The 19,905-nt window shown below is 38.8% G+C and overlaps 1 protein-coding gene across 1 annotated transcript in view; it reads right to left on the minus strand.

Moving 5' to 3' along the window:
• Positions 1 to 15,545, minus strand: part of vaspb (vasodilator stimulated phosphoprotein b) — a 37,395-nt gene extending 21,850 nt beyond the window's left edge. The window contains exon 1 of the mRNA XM_065960339.1: positions 15,160 to 15,545. Coding sequence (XP_065816411.1) covers positions 15,160 to 15,164 — 5 coding nt within the window. The 5' untranslated portion in view covers positions 15,165 to 15,545. The remainder of the gene's footprint in view (positions 1 to 15,159) is intronic.
• Positions 15,546 to 19,905: the final 4,360 nt, after the last annotated feature.

Raw genomic sequence — 19,905 nt, forward strand, 5'->3', positions numbered from 1 at the left:
ATAATAATATTATTAATAAATGATTAAGTATTTGAGATCCTTGCTTGCTCTTCTCCTTCTCAAGTGTTTGGGCCAATAAATTTGCCTGTTATCTGTTGAGTGATTCTGATAGAAACAAGCAATAAATAATGAAAAAAACTGCAATTTTGAAACACCTAAATGTGATTGTTTTCTTTGACATACGTCTTTCTCATAGTTGATTATGAGACAGACTGAAATTGATAATGATGCCTCCATGCCAGTGTGACCGCGCCCTAACAGAACACAGCCAATCTAGCTCCTTTGTTTTGTTTAACCTTTTCCAGTTAAGATTGACAGTGATTGATACATTTGACTGTTAAAATAAAGCAGACTGTAAGTTCCTCACAGGAGCTTTGTTTGGCTGTAGAAGCATTCAAGATATGTAGCCCTTTGGATAGGGCTACATATGTTGTTGTCAAATTATGCAACGCATTGGGGATGGTAACATTTCCTATGGAAACCTTGAGAACTGAGAAATTGGTTTATATTGTACCTTATTCCAATTTAATATACCTGCATTAATTTCAGATGAAAATAAATGTTGTAAAAAAAAAAAGTGTTAGAGATGTTTGAGATAATTTAGGATGTAATGCCATTAACCATATTGTCCTGCAAACTAAAAATTAATTCATAAAAAAAAAAACGTTAAAATACCCATTTAAAAGAAGCCACAAGTGATTCTCTAGTTACCACGGTAACTCCTTGGTCTCAGGACTTCAACTATCCTGTGGTGTTGCTCCGTGCTTGAGCAGAGCTGTAACGCACACGTATCTGATGGAAGTTGGAGGTTTGGACTGAGAAATTGAAAGCAAGGCCTCAGAACAAATACTGTTAGTGAGGGTCTACATTATTTATAACAATTTTGGCCACCAAGTAGGACTGGGGGAAAAACAGATTAATCGAAGAATTCTTTGTTGGGCAATTTTAAAATCAACACTTTTCCCGGAAGCGTTGGCGGAAGCATTACATCATCACTTTGCACCTTCCACTTCAAGCCGATGCTATCCAGGATCAGCTTGAAGCAAGATGAGCTTAAACCTGCATCTTTACAATTTAAATCTCAAGTATGGATGCACTTTGTGCATAAAAAAATGTCGGGAAAAGCAGAGCTGTACATGGCTAAAGCCATATGCAAACTCTGTGATAGGCCAGGTGCTATATTGTGGAAATATTACCAACATGAGTGCCCACTGTGCATGTCACCTTCTGAACACAGAGCAAGCCAAATGACCAACAGCAAACCAATGGACACTGGATGTGACACTGAAGTACCCAGAACTTTATACAAAGCAAAAGCATCTTCATAAAGTCAATAGTTCATTTTACCTGCAAAACCTTCGTCTGTATAGCATGGTGTAAAATACGGGTTTTCAAAACGAAGTTTTCAACAGACAGACATAAGAAAGTATTTCTTCAAATCTACAACAAGGATGTCTGAAGTCACAGAAAAGCTGAGCAGAGCTGACTGTGACGCATGGACCTCGCAGGCCATCGAGTCATATGTTGTCTATGTGCGCATCAGTCCATACTACTATGGCGCTGTTCACTGCCACTCAAGGCAATGCTCCTATTTCCACCGCAGTATGCCACTAAGCTCTGCTCCTTTCCTAATAATCTGCTCCAAGTCTATTTTCAACGGGCCCCGCTGCAAGCAAACGTCAAGCTGAACATAATATATTAACCCGAACAAAAAGTCAGACAAGGAAATGCACAAAGCATTCGGACAATTTAAAAAAATAACACAATATGCAGACTCCTGATTGTATTTTCCATTACTTTATCATCTTGATGTCAAAACAGGCACCACATTAACAGCAAATAATTCCCAGAAAGCCAAAACAACATATTTGCAAATGTTTTCTTTATTCCTGTGATCTTATAGTTGTTCTCCTGGAATATGTGTACAGGTGCTAATGGCAGCACTCATGATCCAGAAACTGACCCAGAAGGGCGGGACAGTTGCTGTCCGTCGTAGCAAATCTGTGGCGCTAACAGAACACAGTGCTCATGGACTATGTGGAAATCAATGCTTCTCAATCATTGTAGACCGTCATGACTCAGAGAGACATTTAAATAGAATATTTGATTTCTGTTATGTGTATAACATCGCACACTTACTTTAAGCGCAGTCACTTCGATGATTAAAAACATTGTATTTCTGAAAATTCCTTCACAATAAAAGTCCTCCTGGAATGCTTTTATTTTGTTGATGTCATATCAGGAAATGACTGTAACAACTTAACTCAACTGACAAAGAGAGAAACAGATTGACAGATTGACGATACTCAAATAGCCGAATGCCGAGGACGTGAAATAAACATTAGAATGGGCTATTGGAAAGTCGAAACTTAGACCTCAAAAACAAATCCGAGAGCCCGTTCTGACTGAAGACAAAGGTGAACGCACAGATCTGGAGGGCGCTGCCTTTAAACCCGAAACTGTTCAATATACCCCTTATGTGATGTTAACTATAAGCAAACTGTCAGATTGTCAAAATTCCTGCTTTGGTCCACTCACTTCACCGCTCCCTCTCTCTCAGTCGCTCAACCACTCATGCACGCCGCCCTGCCCGACCCTAACAGCAGGTGAGATGACAGAATGCGGTACAGAAGGTGCTCTAACCATTGGTAAAGAGTAAGAAACCTCTGTAGTGACTTCTCATTGAAAGAATATATTGTAGGCTTCACTTCTATTCATTGAGATTGTTGGTTCTGTTGTTTAATTGGCAGCAAAACGCGTCGATCAAAGGAACTGATTTTATGAGCCGTTCACAGTTTCACTGTACCGGCCGTGTGTACTTAGACTGAGACAAGCATATGCTACTGGCAGGATCAACCGGTATCCCGGAAACGCCAAGCAGCGGGAACGCCTAACGGGCAGGTTAGGCGGGCTAGTCGGCGGCGGTGAAGCTTTTGGGGAAATGTAGCGCAGTGGATACACTCGTCCGTTGTGTTTACGGCGAGAGTCCAATAGCTGGGATAAAGTAGAATGGTGATATAGCATATGTTCTGTTTCAGCCTAAACTGAGCAGAGGTGATCGGGTGACAGACAGAACCAGTCAGCACCAAACATGCTGCTGGACAGGTTAACATGAAACTTAACAGGAGAAACAAAGGTTAGTCTAATGTGCAGAATTTGCATATGATGTGCTACTAAATGTCTGTCATATCTTTTTAAATGATTTCATTACAATCTTGTTCTCTTTCAGATTTGTTGAATTTCTATGTATTAAATGTATTATAATAATATTTATAAAAATGTCAGAATTGCAGTTCCTTTTCCTTATTTATTTATTTATTTTTTTTTTTTAAGATGTGACAGTTTTGGACTTTAGCTTCTTTCTTTTAATAGAACTTCAGCTGTTGCCCCTCCATTTTTTTTTTTTTACTAAGAGTTGCTAGCTTTTGCTGCACATTTATAAAAAGTTGAATCTAGAACCCCTCTCTCTGTGCACAGCTCCTCAGACTCGGACTCCTAAGTGTGTCATGTGAGACCGGCACCTTCATGGCTGTTTCTGAGGCTCTAACCCTAACCCTTACCCTAACCCCCCCTCCCCAAAAAGTATAAAACTTAAGCTATAGTTTCCAATCAAAACTGTATTGCATTAAACTCTTTGATGTGGTAGGGAAACATCCTGCCCTAACAAAAACGTGGACTGGATGTAGCTGTGGACATGAGAGAGCTCCAGTAATGTTTTTATTCAAGGGGAGGGAGTTGGAAACCTGTGCTGGCCCAGGTATTCCCAGCACCACCGCACAACATTGGCGTATGCCAGGTGTCTGTAGGAACTGTGAAAAATTAATATAACAAAATAATGGTAAGCCTTTTTGCAGTGCTTTGTCCTAAATGAGAATAATTTGAGGTACTCCAAAAAAGGATAATGAATCACACAGGTGACGCAACACTTCTGATAATACTTTCTGACTTTGTAAATTACATGTTATGAATACAAAACTATTCTCTGTATCAATTGACTTTGACGTTTCTGAAGCGTAGGCGTTTTGTTCAGCAAGATAATCTTCACAAATGAACACCATTTTTATGATGTTTGAAGAGTTAATGTGGCCGACAGAAGTTAAAAGCTAACGTTATGCTAAAGCTAACTACACCACGTCGGATGATGGTGATGTAGCGTTATGCTTCATATTCACCTTAACCTAAAGATTAAACCTACAGGAGACATCTCCGACTAGTGAGAGAGTTCCCAGCCTCTGTGTCCGGCATGATGACGTTTAATGTCCCCGACAACCACTGTAGTCACATTTAGCCACTGCCTTTTTTTTTTTTTGTTAACCACAGACCTTATTTCAGCCGTCTAACCACAAACCCATTGAAGTTATTGTGCTAGGCCTTAAGAACCACAGAGAGACTTTTTCTGGTGATTTGACTGTCCTTAGTGACATCAGCCTGACATCTAGCACCACTGTTAGGAATCTAGGAGTTCTATTTGATCAAGATATGTCCTTTAGCTCTCACATCAGGCAAATTTCAAGAACAGCCTATTTTCACCTTCGTAATATCTCCAAGATCAGGAATATCCTGTTGCAAAATGATGCAGAAAAACTAGTTCATGCATTTGTTACCTCCAGATTGGATTATTGTAATTCTCTTTTGTCAGGGTGCTCTGGTAAGTCTCTAAAGACTCTTCAACTGGTCCAGAACGCTGCAGCTCGTGTACTGACCAGAACCAGGAAATGGGACCACATTACTCCTGTCTTGGCTTCTCTGCACTGGCTCCCTATACAGTCTAGAATAGAATTCAAGATCCTTCTTCTCACTTACAAAGCTCTAAATGGCCAGGCACCATCTTATCTTAAGGAGCTACTAGTGCCGTACTGTCCCTCGAGAACATTACGGTCCCAGAATGCAGGCCTACTAGTGGTACCTACAGTCTCTAAGTGCCTTCCAGCCGGGGTCCGGGAGGCAGACACAGTCTGTATTTTTAAGAATAGACTTAAAACTTTCCTTTTTGATAAATCTTATAGTTAGTGCTGGTGTAGACCAGCTCTTAGTTATGCTGCTGTAGGCTTAGACTACCGGGGGAACTGGCACCTTGAGCTCCTCTCTCTCTCTCTCGCTCGCTCTCTCTCTCTCTCTCTGTGCATATACAGTACATCATATTACTGCATGTATCTATCTGTAAATCTTAGTCACTAACCACCTACTTTCCTGAGAGCTCTTGAGCTCTCTTCGGCTCCTCAAGATCGTTGGTTGACGGCCTGCCAGAACAACCCCCTCCCCACCGGATCTTTGGTTGACGGCCTGCCAGAACAACCCAATTATATACTTTGAAGATAATGTATATTTGTGTTAATTCTAAGAATATTTTGTTTTCTATTTAATTTCAGTTTTTATTTGTCTACTTGCTGTATAGAAATGATGGCTTTTTGGTAACAAATAAGCCATTAAAAGGTGTAGAGTTTTATTCACCACTTCTATATGCAGTCCAGGTTTTGAAAGGGTAGTGTTTAAGTTCAATTTCATATGTGAAGAGGGCTCACATGTTTGCCATGTCCACTTTGCACTTCAGGTGCTCTTTTCACTTTCTTTTGTGCCAGCTGACTGGACTGTCCATCATGGAAGGCTGGCTCTAATGCTAACAATTCCTCTGAAGTGGACCAACCATCCCTTTTCTACAGACACTGTTATTAGCTGTAGCGCTAAGCCAGCTAAGTGAACATTGACTTAGGAGGTTTTCTCTTGGACACAAATAGGTCTCTAGCTGATGCTCTGAGAGGGATTTGAGTCATCAACCCTGGAAAATACCTCCAATAAAAAGGACTTTGTTGACACAACAGAGGACTTCAGCAAAGAAAAAAAGATAAAAAAGGATGCCATGCAAATTGCAAATGATTTTCCAAACACCTTCAAAAGTAAACCCAGTCCATCTTTACTTGCTGTTTATACACTTAAAGTGAGTTCATAATCCCTCTGTTGTTAAACTGTAAGGGAGGGGTTAACAGGAAATCACAGAGCACAGCCTGGAAACATGCACTCTTGGAGATGTCTGTATATGGCTGTGATCTGAGAGCTATTTCCCAAATGTGCTGGCAAGTACAGTCAGGCCCAGTGGATCTGAGTATTCTGTCCTGCTCCTCCTCCATTTACCTGACCCTCCCACATCTCTCCTTTGCAACTTTCCTCCACTTTCCTAAACATGTTCCCTCAATCATGTGATCCAAGAACAAGACCTGCTGGCACTTGTTACTTGGTTGAATTCATGCAGTGTTCTTAATGCCATATGTAGGAGCAGGTTATAAGAGCAGCTTTAGCACAGTGATACAAATCCTTTATCATGTGAATCATGGAAGTGGTGATAAGAAAAATACTATTCAGATTTCAGTCCTGGAGCCAAACCAAGACACATCCAAGTTACAGTAGACTAAGTAGTGATATAATGATCCCCGTGAGGTTATAACACCACTATTCTTACCAGTGTTTCCCCTACCATTATATTAGGGGGGCGGCCCGCCCCCCCAACGGCCCCCCCAAAAATCTTTAAAAAGAACAATGTATTAAAACAGTAACAATCACAACAGGCAATCAACATTAAGCCCCCGTTCACAGTTCATTTTGGTCAGGGTTAATCTACTCACAGTAATAAAGAGTGAGTCCTCCTGTTACTCTCAAATCTTAAACAAAAAGCTGTTTTAGATTCACAATGTTACCCTGAGTGAGTCATCACAACAGTTGTCAGAGTTCTCCCTGGTATCCCGACAGTGACTGATCTTCCCATTTGAAAAGGCTGGGGCAACCACCATCTTAGTTTCACCATTCTTATGCAGCATCATTCAGGGAGCATGACACCAAATAGGTAATAATAATAATAATAATAATAATAATAATGATGATAAGTAAGTAAAAGAACATTACAAACATAATAAACTAAATATAGCCGAACGGCTTAATCAGAGAGATTCCTCTTAGCGACCACGGCAGATTCAACATGTCCAATCTGTCAAAAAAAGACTGACGGACACACAACTAAAAACTAAAACTAGGGTGACAGCCAACGATCTCCTTGATGTGTCAGGGCCTTAAAGAAGAAGCCGTATGGACAAAAGTGAGGAGAAAATGAAGCAGTCAGCAGAGAGTGTTTTCTGCAGCTGGACTTATTGTGAATAGACTGTGCACTGGCATCAGTCCTGATCACAGACGTGCTCATCTTTCCAGAAAAAAGAAAAAAGAAAAAAAAAGAAAACACTATACTAATACATATATTACGTTGAGTAGAGTATTTTACGCGCTCACTCCTGAACGTGTAGAAATGTTCATTTGACTACAAAACAGAAGAATTAAGTGTATTGTGAAGAGGCTCAAATGATTTTATTTCACTTTAATACAGAACTTTATGTTGATTTTAAAAAGGAGTTTCATTCGGTCAGCCTTGTTAGTATAGATTGTTCTGTTAGCAGCGCCATTAAATAAGGACCGTCATACATTTAAAAGAGAGAGCCAGGGCGCTGGTGCAGTGGTTAGTGCGTGCACCCCATGTATGGAAGCTTTTCAGTAGTCTTTCAAGCGGGCGGCTCAGGTTCAAATCCAATCTGTGGCTCCTTTCCCGCATGTCATTCCCCACTCTCTGATTTCCAACTCTATCCACTGTTCTATCTCTCCATTAAAAGGCACAAAAAGCCCCAAAAAAATATTTAAAAAAAAAAAAAAAAAAAAGAGAGAGAGAGCCTTGTTGTTTTATTAGTTCAAACTGATTGTATTTAATGAATTAATGTTTCAAGTAACAACTGTGCTGCTATAATGGTTTCAATAAAACATAAACTGAGAAAAAGATGTGTACTTTGTAACTCATTAATTATTAATGATTAACCGATAATTAATCGTTAAGGTGTTCAACTATCGGTTAAGAAAAATGACTGAAATTGGCAATACTAGTTAATGCTGAAGGTCACTTTACTTAACAACATCTGCCATCAGTGTGTGAATGGGTGTAAATAGGTAGGTGGTAGGGAGAGACCGAAAAGGGATTTTTGGGTCCAATATTAGGGAGAGAAAAAAAAACTATATTTTTCTTAGATCTATCTTTAATCTGTAGACATAGATAAATATAGATATTAGTGATGTTAATGATTAATCCCAATTAAGAATTTACTGATTAAAAATGTATTAACAGACAAGCTGTTTACAATTATACAGTCACATGTAATACCATTTTATACCACAAAATGCGCCTGTCACCTTGTCAACTTAGAAAACGACTGTTATTAAGCTACTACTAAAGGCCCTGACACAACAAGCAGACAGCAAAGAACTAGTGTCAATGAAGGGAGACAGCGGCCAATCGTTATGAATCGTTATATACGTTATGAGCATGCGTGAGAGGAAACAACTCTCCATGCCAGCAGGGGGCGGTAGTCCACTGTTGTGATACGAAAAGACCATTTTCACACGGCACCACAGAAAAGAAGAGGTGGAGGCAACAAATAAAGAGAAACCAATGAGAGCATGGATACTACAGTGGTGTGATCAAGGAACTTTCCTGAACCTGTCTCAATGAAACCTCCCAACAGCCAATCAGAGAGTCCGCCGATTCAACATGACGAATCAGCCAAAAAAAAGTATATCCAGCTTGGTACAATTAAACTCATGCCCACAAACTCTGCCCGGAACCTAGGTGTCATTATTGATGACACCTAGGTAGCTAAAATGGTCTTTTTGCGTATGCCTTCAACCTAAAACAACTGCCTGTCAGTACCTGTGTCCGATCAGACTTAAAGCTGTTCCGTTTGCACTTACTGACGTCTTCTTCTTTCTAGATCCTTGCTTGTGTTGTACTTACTCTCTTGCCCAGGTATCATCTATGTGTGGGAACCACTGCGTTTATTTAACAAGCCTTTAAATTATGTAGTTTCACTGACCTTTCCAATGTTTGTTTGTCCATAGTTATAATTGACTCTTTATTCATATCTGGTAATACTCTTGTGACCCAGAGTTATCGTGATGCATAATGATAACAAAATGAAACTGCTGCTCATTAAATCATCTGCTTGGCCTCCTCCAATACAGTTTTCTAATAAAGCAATCACAATCATACCAGATAAGTGAAGTTAGAATTTAATGGCCTAAAGATAAACTTTTTTAAAGGCTTTATATGGGATTTTTCACACTTAAATGTAGTAGAAATCAAGTATGTCCTCTGAAAATAGCTGTGAGTCATGACTGTCTACAATGGGTGTAACACCCGAGTCCCACTGTCTTTGATGCTTTCAGAGTCCTATCTTCACTTTGTTTACATCACCGGGACGGCCGGCTGACTCCTCCCCTCGTGTATAAAAGTTGTTTAATTGAGGGACTAGAGAAAAGAAGAATAACATACTGTACTCACTGCTTAACTGTGTTTCTAGATCACGCTCATTTCAGGTAAATTTACATGCAGTGTGAAGATACGAGCATAATAAAGATCGCTAGCATTAGCATGCTAACACAACAATGCAGTGTGAGTTGTTTTGGTTTCATGCTGGTGCTCAAGGGCGACATCTGCTGGATCAAATAATTATTTTAAAGGCATATTCTGCCTTTAAGATGGCTGATAGCATCAAGCACATTGCACAGTAACTGGTATTCATTACACTCCATTAAGGAATGGACTCCTGATGAATCCAATGTATCCTTGCACCCATTAGCAGGGCAAACCTTATACATCGCTATAGCATTTATGCCCACAACAAACTCTGGTTGCTCCACAGTTCTGCTTGATTTCACATGGGTTACACATTGAGATCTTTGCTAGGAGACAAGTCTTACAAGCTATAATACAGAAATTACATAAATAAAACTTCGTGTGGGGACATCTCTCCGCTACATTCTTATCAAGCTCATTATTTACCAAGCAATAGACTCAGAATAAAAGCAATGGAATTATGCTTGTATAGCCCTTTCCTAGTCTTCTGACTACTTAAAACCCTTTTTCACAGTGCAGGTATTAGTATAAACTAATCCATTCATAAACATTCACAGGTTGCTGACGCAGCAGTGGGAGGATACAATTTTACAATTCACTTAGCAGATGCTTTTATCCAAAGCGACGTACAACAGAGAGTAAGAACAACACAAGCAAGGATCTAGAAAAAAGGGAACAATGTCAGTAAGAGCAAACGATCAGCTTTGAGTCTGATTGGACACACAGGTGCTGACAGGAAGTGACCAGAGGCAAAGCGCAACACTGACGGCAGTTCTTGAGAGCTCTAATCAGGATAGAAACCATCTTATAAGTCGTCGTTATCAAACAAAAACCATCGTCATTACCATCATCATCATCAATAATATGGAGACCATCATCATTAAGTTAGTAGGTATTCATGAAAGAGCTGGGTCTTCAGCTTTTTCTTAAAGGTGCAGAGGGACTCTGCAGATCACATGGAGTTTGGAAGTTCATTCCACCACCGGGGGGCGACAGAGGAGAAGAGTCTATTCAGAGACTTAGGACCCTGTTGTGAAGGTTGGATCAGACGCCTTTCATTGGCAGAGCGTAGTGGGCGGGATGGAGTGTAGACCTGGATGACAGGGTTAAAGTAAGGAGGAGAAGTTTTTGTGTCTGTTTTGTAAGCAAGCAGCAGAGTTTTAAATTTGATGCGAGCAGTAACTGGGAGCCAGTGTAAGGAGATTAACAGCGGAGTGACGTGCTCTTTTAGGAAGGTTGTAGACCAGTCGTGCTGCTGCATTTTGTATCATCTGCAGGGGTTTGATAGTGCATGTAGGAAGACCTGCCAGTAGAGAGTTGCAATAGTCGATGCGTGACCATCACAAGAGCCTGTACCAGGAGCTGTGTAGCATGTTCTGACAGGTAAGGTCTGATCTTCCTGATGTTGTACAGGGCAAATCGACATGACCGGGCAATCGAGGCTACTTAACCCTTAAAAGTTAGCTGGTCATCAATTATGACACCCAGGTTCCAGGTTTGGTTGTTCCAAGCTGGATATTGATCTGTGGTTGCATAGAGGGACTGGCTGGGATGACAAGGAGCTCAGTCTTTGAAAGGTTGAGTTGAAGGATACTTTAACATATGACTGCAGGAGCTCAGGATCTGAGGCAACTGACTACCACTGATCCACATTAGACATCAAGAATTGATGAGATAAGGGCAGCTACCTTCCTAAACAAAAATACTGGCAAGACTTAGTATCAGACAAATATTTTGTTTATAATCTAGTTCTATAAACAATTATTTAAACTCAACAGGAGTTGAGAACATCTAGTTTGGTTTTGCGATTTACTCCATTCTGTAGTTTTTTTATCCTTCAGTATACTAAGATCCATGCAGTCCTTTTATCATTTAAGATGTCTAATGAGTTTCCAAAAAATGTGTATTGCGATATTGGTGCGTCAAAGTGTTAGGCAACAAGTAGAGACATAAAAAAGCTGTATCCCAGCATGCTTGTTAATGTGAACATTACACAACAGCAACAAAACCAAAAGAGTTTTATCTCTTTAGCCCACACATATAAGTAAACAAGAATATTGGTGAATGAAACATGCAACTGCTCTGTCAGGGAAATGACAAGAAGATCATTTTGAAAAAGGAAGCAGATAGAAAAAATTCAAAGATCAATGTTAGTGCTGCATTTCTTTTGAGTTACTGCTAAGGCACCAAAACAAAAAAGCTGAACCAGAGCGACAAGGGAGATGGAGATGGAGGCCTATCCCCCGCTTTCAAGGCTGATCAATAGACTTGCATAACTGTGTAAGGAGAAATGTGGAGGAACCCAGTGTGGCCTTGCTTCTGGACAAGGGATTCTAAACTAAGCACAGGAAACTTCGCTTGAAAATAAACTGCTGTCAATCAATCAATTTGTTAAATTGCAAACGGTGTAGAGTGGACCAAATACAACTGTGGGTGTGCTGTGTCATGCAAGTAATCTTAAATAAGTAATCTTCAGTAATCTGACGCAGTTGTAATGCGACATAGGACAGACCTTATAGTCACAAAGACCGAATCAGTGGGCCATGAATGGAAGCTTCAAGTCAGCTCTGATGGTAACTGTAATATTAAAACAGATGGATGCGGTGCCTGTGCCACAACATCAAAAGAATAAGATGGTCTGAGATCCAAAATGGTAGGGCTAAATGTCCTTATCCCAGTGCATGGACTCACAAGCACACACAAACAGAGCCAATAGAAATACTTTGCATGAAAGCGGTCATTTTTTTAATTACAAATACCATCATAACCCTATACCCTGGTAAAATGGCACGACATTATGAAAGTATGAAGAAATTGATACCGCCCTAACCTAATTCCTAGTTGTACCACTTTCCAACTTGACTAAACAATACCTTAATTTCTAAATCAATAGCGATGGTGAAACAGATAATGCTCGATGGTGCCATGATGTAGCCTATAACAAAGAAAGTCTCAGTGAAAAGAAGGTGGCGTTTAAGTAGCTTCATGTAGACCTGCTGCACAAATTGGAAGACATTACAGTCTTTTAAAATATATTTGTTCACACAGAAACAGGTGGTCAAGCATTGAGATTTCATTGTGGATAGTGACTTTGTCTTTGTTCACTCTCACTCCGTCTGCTCTCATGCAGGTAACAGCTGTTGGCTGCATGTGAAGTATAGCTTCACATTAGTAATGTTACAGCTTGCTTGATCTCTGTTGCTGTAAACTTAAACTCTGTTACAGAGGGCTGTGTTCAGTCCAAAAACTGAAAATATAGTTTGTAAACGGATGCACACCATTTGTTTGGCCGATCTATAAACCAAAGATTTCTATCTTGTTTTTTTAAAGTTGATGTCACTTGTAAAAATACTGTTTCTAATAGGATTCAGTTTTTTCTTTATTACAGTTTGTTGAGTTATGTTTAGCTGAGGAATGGAGAAGTTAAGTATTTTATTTTTGTGTATCTGAAAAACGATCCAAATCTGTGATCCGATCTGAACCATAAGTAACACTACTACAAATAATGAACACATTATTATTTAACAAATACCAGAAGGTAATGTTTTGAATTATGTGGGTCATTCTGTCAGATTCTATGCATATTACTGAATGGATATCGAAGCATATTGGTATCTAAGCATATTGGTATCGAATCGTGACAATCGATTTCGATTGTTAGAGATCACGATTGGATTCATAATCTATTTTTGAATGAGTTCAAACTTCAGGATCTACTCCAGTCAAATGTGAGACTGGCTGAATTTGTTGCTGCTCCTTTTGGCATTCTGCTGAGTTAAAGAGCTAGCCTAAGCACTTAACAGGGAGTGACCGATTAGCCACATTTTTTTTTTAGATTTTGGAAGTGATTAATCTATTTTAAATCTCAGAAGATAAGAATCTCGATTTTTACATGAATACATTTTTCCCTCACCTCTAATCGTGACCCAAAGAAATCTAAATCAAATTTAATTGTGAGGTTCTTGACAATACCCAGGCCCATCTACAAAATGGTAAGATGGTATGAAATACTTACTCATGCAAGGCTCTAAACAGAGTTATGGTACATAGAAACACAATGGAGAAATAAAAACAGGTTAGGAAATATGTAAACATGTTCAGTGTAAAAAAAAAAAAGTCACAAAAGTATAACACGTGGGTATTTTCCAAATTTCAGTAGCATCCTTGCATCTTCAATTTATGTGCACCAGTCAATCAGTGATGATGCAGCTGTGCAAGTGAACTCTCTTTTTAATGTTGTACAGGCAGCTTCAATTTAGGATTTATTACTTAACAACTTTCTCAACTAGGTCAAATTGTTATACTTTTGACCAACTGACTGCGCTTCTGTGTCAACACTCACATACCACAGGCACAAATGACAATGAACATGAGTGGAGCCGCATTCCAGTCTCTGCCCATTATTCAAGGAGACATAGGCTGTCAAGGCCAAAATGAAGGGCTGGCAGGAGCAGTAAGTAAAATAAGACCTACAATCATCAAACAGGGATCAAAGAGTGCATGACCCGCTGACAGATACCACATTTAAGATCATAAACCTGAATAAAGACAGAAAGGCTCTTTACTTTTGATAATTACAGTATGGAGTGTATTGTGACTCATACTGGTCATTTCCACAATAGATTCTTTTACAGCATGCTGTGTAATGATTTGTATTATGTACGATGAATATATGTGTGAAACCCACACTTACTTTTTAAACTGATTGTATATTTAAAAGTGGTATAAACAAGTTAAAACAGACAGATGCCTTTAGTGCAACTTAAACAGTAAGTTATGCACTACTTTTTCAATACCTTCATTAACAAGGTTAGTTTAATAATTCCCCACATCAGTCTCTGATGTACCACATGGTCCACAATTAAACCTGCATCTGTAAAGCTCTAAGAAGTCAGCCAAGAGAAAGCCCATCCTGCAGTAATGGCTTCAGAGCTAGATTACAAAGTGCACTGTCTTTGACGGGATGTGGAATTTGTGGACATGAGCTTTAAACAGAGCAATTTGATTTTGTTGCAAGCCTCTGTATTCCCAAAGAGAGAAAAAAAAGACAGAAAAGGCTAGATTTGGAGAAGGGTTATGGAATACATAGGACCATGATCGAGGCAGCAAGCAAATGCATTTTGAAGTTAAAAAAAAAACAATCCTGCTGAAGTTCCTTCATGCAAGTCACCTAGTTCCGTTAATGTTTGAGCAAGCACTTTATTACAAATAACCTGTTCCCCTTTTCTATCACTGTTTTATTATGTGATAGTGATTTTGGTTTAGACATGGAAGCGGTGTTAAACTGCTTTACGCCCCTGTAGTGAAACAAGAGTCCAGCGTTTTTGAAGCCGATTCTTTTTTATTTGGTCTAACCTACACTAGCCTACAGTTCATGAATACTTACTTAAAAGTGTTCACATGTGAACAGGTGGTAGCTGGCACCCAGTACGACCTTGCAAACACGTTTAGGGCTACTTCCTGACACACGAAACATCCGATTATTTGTTGGGAAATGTAACAAAAAACCTGCTGCACCGTTTCAAGCTGAACCCTGTGAGTGAATCACCACCGAAACATCTATTTCAGTACACCTCTACAACAACTACTGTAGGTTACACTACTCTGCAGAACTCAGAAAACATCACAGTGTCACCACGTATCAGTCGCTTTAGTGAACCGAGGCCGTAACACAAAATGTAGCCTGGGAACACAATGAAGATGAAGGGATTTGCTTTACCCACCTCATTGTTCGCTCGGAGTGGAGATCCTCTCCTCGTAGACAAGTTTGTCTGACTTCAGTGCTGAAACCCGGCTCTTAATGTCAAAGTGGTGAAATAATAACGGAAAAACTCAGCCAAAAGCCCGCAGCTACACTCGAAAACTGGGAGAAACCAGAAGTATAAAGTAGCACACCTCGACGATTTCCTGGTTGTGGTGGAGCGGGTGGAGCGGGTGGAGGAGGGGGAGGAGAGAACAGATACAGTAGCCTAGTGGAGCCAGCCTGTCAACTCGCTGTTCTTCATTTGTTTCAACGAGCCAAAGAGTCGAGAAGAAGCAGGTCAACTCAAATCAAACACTTGTATTTTCACTTTGTGATCGACTGTCTGCTCTACACTGTCTCTGCTCACTCGGTCGGCCAGGTGGTTGGTCCGTGTGGTTTTAATTCACTGGAGTTTGGCTCAACGCGCCAGCTTCAAAGTCGGCTCAATCCTATGAGGCGTTCATGTGTGCATTGTAAATACCTGGATTCCAGAGTTTAGGCTACACTAAATCGTATGTGGTAAATCTCAGTTGTTTAAAACATTTGTAGGTTACGTAGGTACGATTTTCTTTCAGAAATAAGCTTTTTTTTCTGGTCATGCTTCTTTTCAAAACCGATTCAGAGACATTTAGGCCTAGCTCAGTTAGCTTTTCAACTCTCTCTAAATTATTCGGACAGCTAGGCCTATCATTTATTGTTACTTTGAAGATGAACAATTTCAGACATGATCATAAAATAATTGTTACTAGCTACTTTGTGTTGGCTAAAGTAGTTGAAATGAGCTCATCCTGGACCAGCTGCAACTAATTGCATTCACATCAATTGTTTTCAATATGAAGTTTTCAATGACAACAGGAACACAAGTACACAAAGGAGAAATCCTTCCTGCATATTATTCCAAATGCTCTTTTGTAAAGTGTCTGGAGATGGCACTTGTTATGTATTGGCGCTATACAAATAATGATTGATTGATTGAACTTTGTTATAACTCTTCTGTAGGTCCACATCTCATTGATCATCTCTGCAAAGTCCTGCGTACATTGAACAAGTATTTCATTCCCCTAAGAGGCTCAAATTAAAGCTACAAAATAAAAAGGTAGAGAACAGAGTGGTGTGTATCTGCTCTTATCAGAACCAAATATAAAGGTTTGATATAATAATGACAACAGTCAAACAATTTCCCTGTGAATGATACATATGAATTGTAAATGGCAATGGTCTTTATCGATACAGTCATTAGTCAAACAACAATGTTAGAGTCTGTTTAACACTTTTATAAGCTAATTATTTGGTTTCTCTGACTTCTTTTGTTGTTCCGGTGGTCTGTGTAACATTGTGGCTATAATGCTCATTCCATTTGCTGTATCCTTTTTTAAGCCTTTGGGGGATCCTGTCAAATTCATCAGCCCATTTGTTGATTATTTTAAAGGAAAGACCTGGAACACAAGTAAGGTTTCTTGTTAAAATTGCCATTTTCACACAGGCTGTGTCCAAAATAATCCTCTACTTACTATGTAGTGCACTATATAGTGAATTTGCCATCTTGTTGTGACGTCTGAATTATAAGTTCTTCTTCTAATCTTTATTTATGGCAGTTGGTATCCATAATCATTTCATTACCTCTAACACCTTGATTAAAACATTTACAGTGTTCACATATCAGCCTCACATAAAAGGAACATGGAGATTATGGCCAAAAATGTTTGTTTGCATGCACATACTTTGGTTTGTCTTTATCGTCCTCATGTGCAGCAGTCACCACTTCCTTGCTTCTCTCCTTTTAACAGCTTCAGTGTATAATATGCATGTGTGCGTGTGTGTGTGTGGTACCATCTATACCGTATATACCAGGGTTATTCAATGAAAATTCAAAGAGTTCCAGTTACTAAAATCTCCTCCCAGCAAAGGGACGAACCTCATGTCTATTGCATCCAATAGTCTACCCCTATGTCCATCAAATAAAATCAACACTGCACATTTCCTTAAGATTTCAACAATATTTATTTCCAATTGTCAAAGTAGGATACTTTGGGGATCAAACCCTCGACCTTCCAGTTGAGACATGACGACTCTACCAACTGAGCCACAGCCGCCCCTCTATTTAAATTATTCTACTTCCCTTTCTTAGTCTCCGAACATAACAACCATGGAATACTTTTCAAGTAAAACAGAACAGGCACTTACATTAAGGCCTACATTTCAATAGACAGAACTGGCTTTTAAGGCGTATACATTTCAATAAACAGAACCAGCTAACCAGCAGAGTTAGCTCATAGCTAATTTGCATCTGTTGTCCCTGGGCAGGTAAACAAATAATACATGGCAGTAAGTATATGATCCAAAATAACAGAATATGTTTTAAAAGTCCATCTGTGTAACATTACACTTCATAATATATCAGATTAAATCCATAAATATTAGACACTGGATAAAACACAAGATAAAAATAATGTCCATCCAAATGTCCATTGGTATAAAGAGTAGATCAGCATGATGTGCAGGGCAAACATTAGTCATTACAGTTTTGGGCTGATTTTAGCCAGAACCTCCGCTTGGTTTTTACCTCTTCAAGATTTCCTAAATGTCTAATGTCTGTAGGTATAGTTCCTCTTTGTCACTGCTGTAATTGAAATTGCTGATTGATTAAATGTCATCCTTCTGAACTGTGACACCCAGTCCCACCTGGTGGATTTGCCTGTGAACAAGTTGTAATGCAATCAGACAAATGTGGAAATAACATAGTGTATACAAAGAGCTTTGCCGCGGATGAGGATAACTGATGCTTTTGAAATTATTTACATTAAATTTAACTGTTTGAATGACTCTCCTGACTTGCTTTTTTAAGGACAAATTTGTGTCAAGTATAATGCCCAGATATTTAACAGAGTGTCACAGATGTGATGACTTCACCATTGATCAGAATGTCAGGATTCACTGAGTTGTCTCTCCTTGCTGTAAAATACATGCAGACAGTTTTGTTTAAATTTAGAGTCAAACAGGAGTGAGTGAGCCAATCTGACACCCTGCTCATAGCAGCTGTCAGTTTAGCAGAAGCTTCTTCTTTAGACTTTGCAACTTGAGAGAAATAATATATAAATACGCTAAATAAAATTGGTCCAAGGATGGACCCTTGAGGGACCCCAGCAGTACAGCTGGTAAGTGAGGAAATCTACTTTCCAAATCTAACTTTTGACTTTTTCAACAAAAAAGCGGTTTGCTGTTTCTGTTGAACGGTTCTTTCGAATGCCAAATTGCAGTGGACGTTCACATTCATTTAAATGAGAGACTAGTTGACTACAAACTACCCTTTCTGCGATTTTAGAAGCTATTGGGAGGATACAATTAAAAAAAGGATTTATTTTACATATTTAAAATACATTTAAAAAAAAGGATTTATTTTACATATTTAAAATACATTTAAAATCATCATTTAAAATCATCGTTGTTAGACTAGCAGTTCAACGCTGCTCGCTGCCTTCAATGCGACATATTGCTGATTGATGGACTAGTTCTTTCGCCTGATTTAAAAACAGGAGTCACCACTGCAGTCTTCCAAGAGGAAGGAAAATAAGAATTTGTTATTGAAAGATTTATCAAATGGGTTAATAGTATTGATTTATAATCGTTTACAGATTTAGCATCGATATTGAATACATCCTTAGATTTAGACCCTTTAAGGCAGTCTAACACTTTCATTACTGTGGATTCAGAAACATTTTCAATAGTAAAATCAGATAATTCATTATTTGATGGTCTAAGAACTATTGGTCTTAAAAATGCTTGGCTAAACATTGCACTGACTACACAAAGAATGAATCTCTGCAACTTCTTTATCTTCTATCACTTTTGATTTTTCCTTTAAAGTCAAATTTTGAGTTGATTTGTCCTCCTTCTTTAAGATGTTTTTAATATTTTCCCAAATTGATTTCTTATTTTCCTGACACTCAGACATTTATTTAATAAAATAGTTCGCTCTTGCCTGTCTTATTTCTTTTACTACTTTATTTCTTAAATCCTGAAATGTTCTATTATCATGTGGTAACCCAGATTTAAGTGCTGTTTTTAATGCTACGTCTCTCTACTTCATTAATGTGCAGAGATACCCCTGGCAACTTAATTTTTTTGCGTGAGTTAGGGACTTTCTTAGAAAATTCACTTTTTGTCCAATTAATTCTTTCCATCAATATGTTTGATGCCTTTTCTAGATCATCGGATTGTAGGATGTCATTCCAGTCCAGCTGCTTTACTGTATTTTTGAGTTTTTGAGTAAAAATTGTTGTTTGGTGAGTTTTCTTCCAATTAAAGTCAGATTATGATCTGACATGAAATTAAATGTTTCTGTGATTCTTTCCGGTTTATTACTTAATGAGATCTATTTGTGTTTGTGATGTTTTCGTAACCCTAGTTGTTGAACCTTTAATTATTTGAGTAAGATGATACTGATCAGATATACTTGTGAGTTTTTCCTGTTTGCTTTCTCTATCCAGTGTTAAAATCACCAAATAAAATTAAATACATTTAAGTGCCAATTTCTTTCAATAATAAGTCAAGTTTATCATAAAATACATTTTTAGAATTAGGGGTTCGATAAGTAACAACAATGATAAAAGACACATGAGGGGACAATACAATCGACACAGCAATGCTTTCTAAGTCCTCTGAGGAGTTCAGGTGCACTTCTGCGCATTTGAAATTATCTCGAACAAACAAGAAACTCTTCCTTCTC

Source organism: Labrus bergylta, chromosome 11 (assembly GCF_963930695.1).
Source record: "Labrus bergylta chromosome 11, fLabBer1.1, whole genome shotgun sequence".
Lineage (NCBI taxonomy): Eukaryota > Metazoa > Chordata > Actinopteri > Labriformes > Labridae > Labrus > Labrus bergylta.